The following is a 3,616-nucleotide window of genomic DNA, read 5'->3' as shown; positions in this document are numbered from 1 at the left end:
GGCCCAGCAGGGAGGTGGCTGTTCTGGTCCCTACTTAGGAAGACAGAGGCAAAGAAATCGTTAAACATGTTAGCTTTGCCGTCTGGTGTGACGACCAAGTTTCCCAACGTGTCCTGCAAGGGCCCCACATTACCCAGGATCTTCTGCTTCCCAAAGGGGATACTGAAAGACTGAGCTATATGGGGAGGAAGGTTTATGCCTCAGCTAGATTATTTCTCAGTCTCCAAGTTGCAATGGGTGCAGCATTTGATCTGCACCTTTGGAACAAGATCCCTCCTCAGAAAATCCAAAGGGCTTACAAATTGGGAAGGTCAGGACCTGAGACAGGAGCTTTATTCCCTGCTCTATTATCTTTGGTTACTAAAGACATAGCTAACCCAATCTGCAGTTTATGAATTTGGCTACAATTCAGGTTACTTCTCACTATACCCCCTAGGATCCTGCTAATCTGAGGGAGCTGTTGCAACTTCTTTCTCCTAAGGGGTCTATTTCCCACACACCAAGCAGGCAATGCATTCCTTCTCTCCACTGCACTTTTTCATCCCTTTTCTTCATCTCTCTGTGTGTCTTGCAGGGTTGAGTGGATGATGAGCTCTCACTGACAGCCTACATCACTGCTTCACTCCTGGAGCTCCATCTGGATGAGAAAGTAGGTAGCTCCTGAACTGCCACAGGGTGTGAGGAAACCCACCATTTTGGCACCGCTCTGTAGGTACAGGGAGGGGTCAGTCCGAGTTTGTTCAAGTCCAGCCACCACATTTCTGCTTTGTGCATTTACCAGCATGGAGCAGGCAAAGGCCTGATGATTCTGAGTTAAGGAGCAATCTTTTGGGCACCTTAAGTCAGTGTGAAGCTCAAGGACGTGACTATCCTCCCAAAGCTGCTGGCTGTCACCAGGAAGCTGGTAGGACACATAACAGATTCCATTTTGGGCACCACACCTCAGCCCAGTCCTTCATTCCCATTGCTTTGCTTTAGCTACAGATGGCCAAAAATGGAAATTAATTATTTTGTTTGGCCTCAAATTAAACCATTCATTTGACTTAGAAATTAATATTTTTTCCCTTCCCCCATCCCACTCCCTCCCATTTCAGCAAGCAAAGCTGAAGGAAACATTAATTTTGTTTTGATCAAGATCTATTTTTTCCTTCCCCCATCTTGGACACCAAACCAAAATTCAGTGAGTTATAAGGCATGTCTACACAAGATGTGTTAATGCACATTAGCTTAATTTAATGTGCATTATGGGCATGTGTCTACACATGCATACCTTAATATGCATTAAAATCTTGAAATTAGACTAATTGCACCTAATTTGATACCTGCATTTGCAGGTATCAAATTTAGGTGTGATTAAAGTACTAACTTTAGTACTGAGTCTGCCCACCCACTAGGGGCACATAGCAGGACTGCGGGGACATGACACTAAATTTAGTGCCAAGAGCATTAACTTTAGTGCCAAATACACTAACTTCAGTGCCAAGTCCTTGCATATGTAGACACCTGTCAAAAATTGCTTAATGCGCATTAGCTTAATGTGCATTAAATTTAGTCATGCTTGTATGCACGTGTAGATGCGCCCACTGTGTCTTACCCAGCTACCCAGGGCAAGATGTTATATCTGACCCAGACTTCCTGGAATATATTCGGCTTCCATATGGTGGCTGTTTTGTCCTGTGTTACCAAAACGTGGTTCAGGCCAGATTTGTGTATTCTGGTCTTCACTCATTTCAAAACCTAGGCCAGGAAACTGGAAAAAGATCCTTCTGGGATGTGTTCTCTGGTTGTGTCTCTGATTACTAGGGATCAGGTATAGATGTCCAGGGACTATCCTAACTGCCTTCATTTTCCTTTCGCAGGCTACCATGGTGGAAAAGGCATTGGGCTGCCTTAAAAAAGCATCACATGATGTGAACAGTACCTACACCCAGGCCTTGATGGCTTATGTCTTTGACCTGGCCAAGGACACAGAGACGAGGCAGCAGCTCCTGGAGAAGTTAGATGAAAAATTTCTCAAGCCTTGTACAGGTACATCTTTTGGTAGATACTTGATTCCAGGGGAACTGTCTTGGCCTGTTGTTAAAGCATGATTCTGGTGGGTTGCGAGTAGAGGCACATGGGAATTTTAGGACAAAATGTTTTTTGTTGGAAAATTTGGGCTTATCCAAATCAAAACATTTTGTGAGATGTAGCTACCTTCCCAAGGCTTCTATTGGGAGAGGTTTCTCAGATACACAGTAGAACTTCTTGTCAGAATCTGAGACTGACATGATGTCCCACTGTTTCAGCACGCATCTGAGATCTGGTTCGAGTCTTTACTTTGGTGATGCACACAGAGCAAAAAAAAAAAACCTCAAATATGGCTGCACCATTACAATCTTTTCATTAACTTACCACACAGGAACATTGTGACTCACTGGGAACCGTTCTCTAAAAACAGCAGTTCAGTGTTCAGCAGCAATCCAAAAGGCAAGACAAAGTGTTAGGAATTATAAGGAAAGGAACTGTAATCAAAACAGTCTGATCTTTTATATATTTGTGGTGTGTCCATACCTTGAATGCTGTGTGTGGTTTTGGTCCATATAATTTAAAAAGGAGATTGAGGCCCTAGAAAACGTTATAGAGAAAGGCAACAAGGATGATTAGGGATACCATATGAGGAGGAACTAAATAGGCTAGGACTGTTCAAATAGACAAGTTTGTAAAGAGGTGTTTGAGGGAGGACATGGTAGTGTTTTACAAAATAATGAATGATGCAGAAGAAGTAGGGATTTATTACTTACGATATCTCCCAGTACTAGAACTAAGAGACACTAAATGAAACTATTTGGTTGAAGGTCTAAAACTAACATAAGGAAGTTCTTTTTCATATAGTGTGTAATTAACTGGTGCAACTCCTTGCCACAAGACACTGTGGAGGCTGATAATTTAACCCAGCTTAAAAGGGGATTGGACAAATTCCAGGAGGAAATTCTGTCAGTAGGTCCCAAACATGGGAGGTAGGACACAGCCACTTAGTCAGAGTTTCCTAAACCTCTGAACACTCAAAGCTGCACCGAAAGAGAAACACAAAGTGGAAAAGTCTGGACGTACTCTGTTCACCCTCCTTCTTAGCATCCATTCTGCATGAGGCAGGTTGCTGGACAAGATGGACTGACCTATGACCTGACCCAATAAATAGCCAATCTTACTTTCTTAGCCAATATAAATGTGAGCAAGCATGTTTCAACAGCAAAAATCCTATAGCCTTTATTTGGTCTTTAGTCATCCTTGCTCAAGCAAACTCTTTGTGAAGCCTGTGGGAGCTTTGCCTGAGAAAGACATTAAGGATCCAAAATTCCTCTGAGGAACCAGGATCCCTCAACATACATCAGTGTCATTGGCACCTCATGGCACTCAGCACTTGAAAGGATTAGTCCCTTTGCATTCACACCACTAGGAGCCTCTTTGTTATAAGCTGTAGGGGCAGGTATCACTTTGGGGGTGTCTCACTATAAGGACATACAGCTCTTTGGAACAATGCTGCTGGTTCCATGCTTGGCCTGTGGGCTGGCAATAGGGCTGGCAATAGTTAACAACCTTTTTGATCTTCCAGTTCCAGTTATACTTGGAGATA

The 3,616-nt window shown here is 43.2% G+C and overlaps 1 protein-coding gene and 1 long non-coding RNA gene across 2 annotated transcripts in view; one reads left to right on the top strand and one right to left on the bottom strand.

Annotated features, from left to right (window-relative positions):
• The window catches only part of LOC109316237 (murinoglobulin-1-like), an 8,507-nt gene extending 7,862 nt beyond the window's left edge, over positions 1-645 (top strand). Inside the window, exon 6 of the mRNA XM_019544153.1 lies at positions 575-645. Within this exon, the coding sequence (XP_019399698.1) occupies positions 575-580 (6 nt within the window). The 3' untranslated portion in view covers positions 581-645. The remainder of the gene's footprint in view (positions 1-574) is intronic.
• The window catches only part of LOC109316244, a 19,781-nt gene extending 17,852 nt beyond the window's left edge, over positions 1-1,929 (bottom strand). The window contains exons 1-2 of the long non-coding RNA XR_002102779.1: positions 1,917-1,929; positions 1,420-1,425 (exon numbers count right to left, since the gene is read on the bottom strand). This is a non-coding gene — a long non-coding RNA (uncharacterized LOC109316244). The remainder of the gene's footprint in view (positions 1-1,419; positions 1,426-1,916) is intronic.
• Positions 1,930-3,616: the final 1,687 nt, after the last annotated feature.

Source organism: Crocodylus porosus, unplaced genomic scaffold, assembly GCF_001723895.1.
Source record: "Crocodylus porosus isolate Cpor-Errol unplaced genomic scaffold, CroPor_comp1, whole genome shotgun sequence".
NCBI classification, from domain to species: Eukaryota; Metazoa; Chordata; order Crocodylia; family Crocodylidae; genus Crocodylus; species Crocodylus porosus.
The sequence above is the reverse complement of the archived record's forward strand: the minus strand, read 5'-3'. Positions and strand labels throughout refer to the sequence as shown.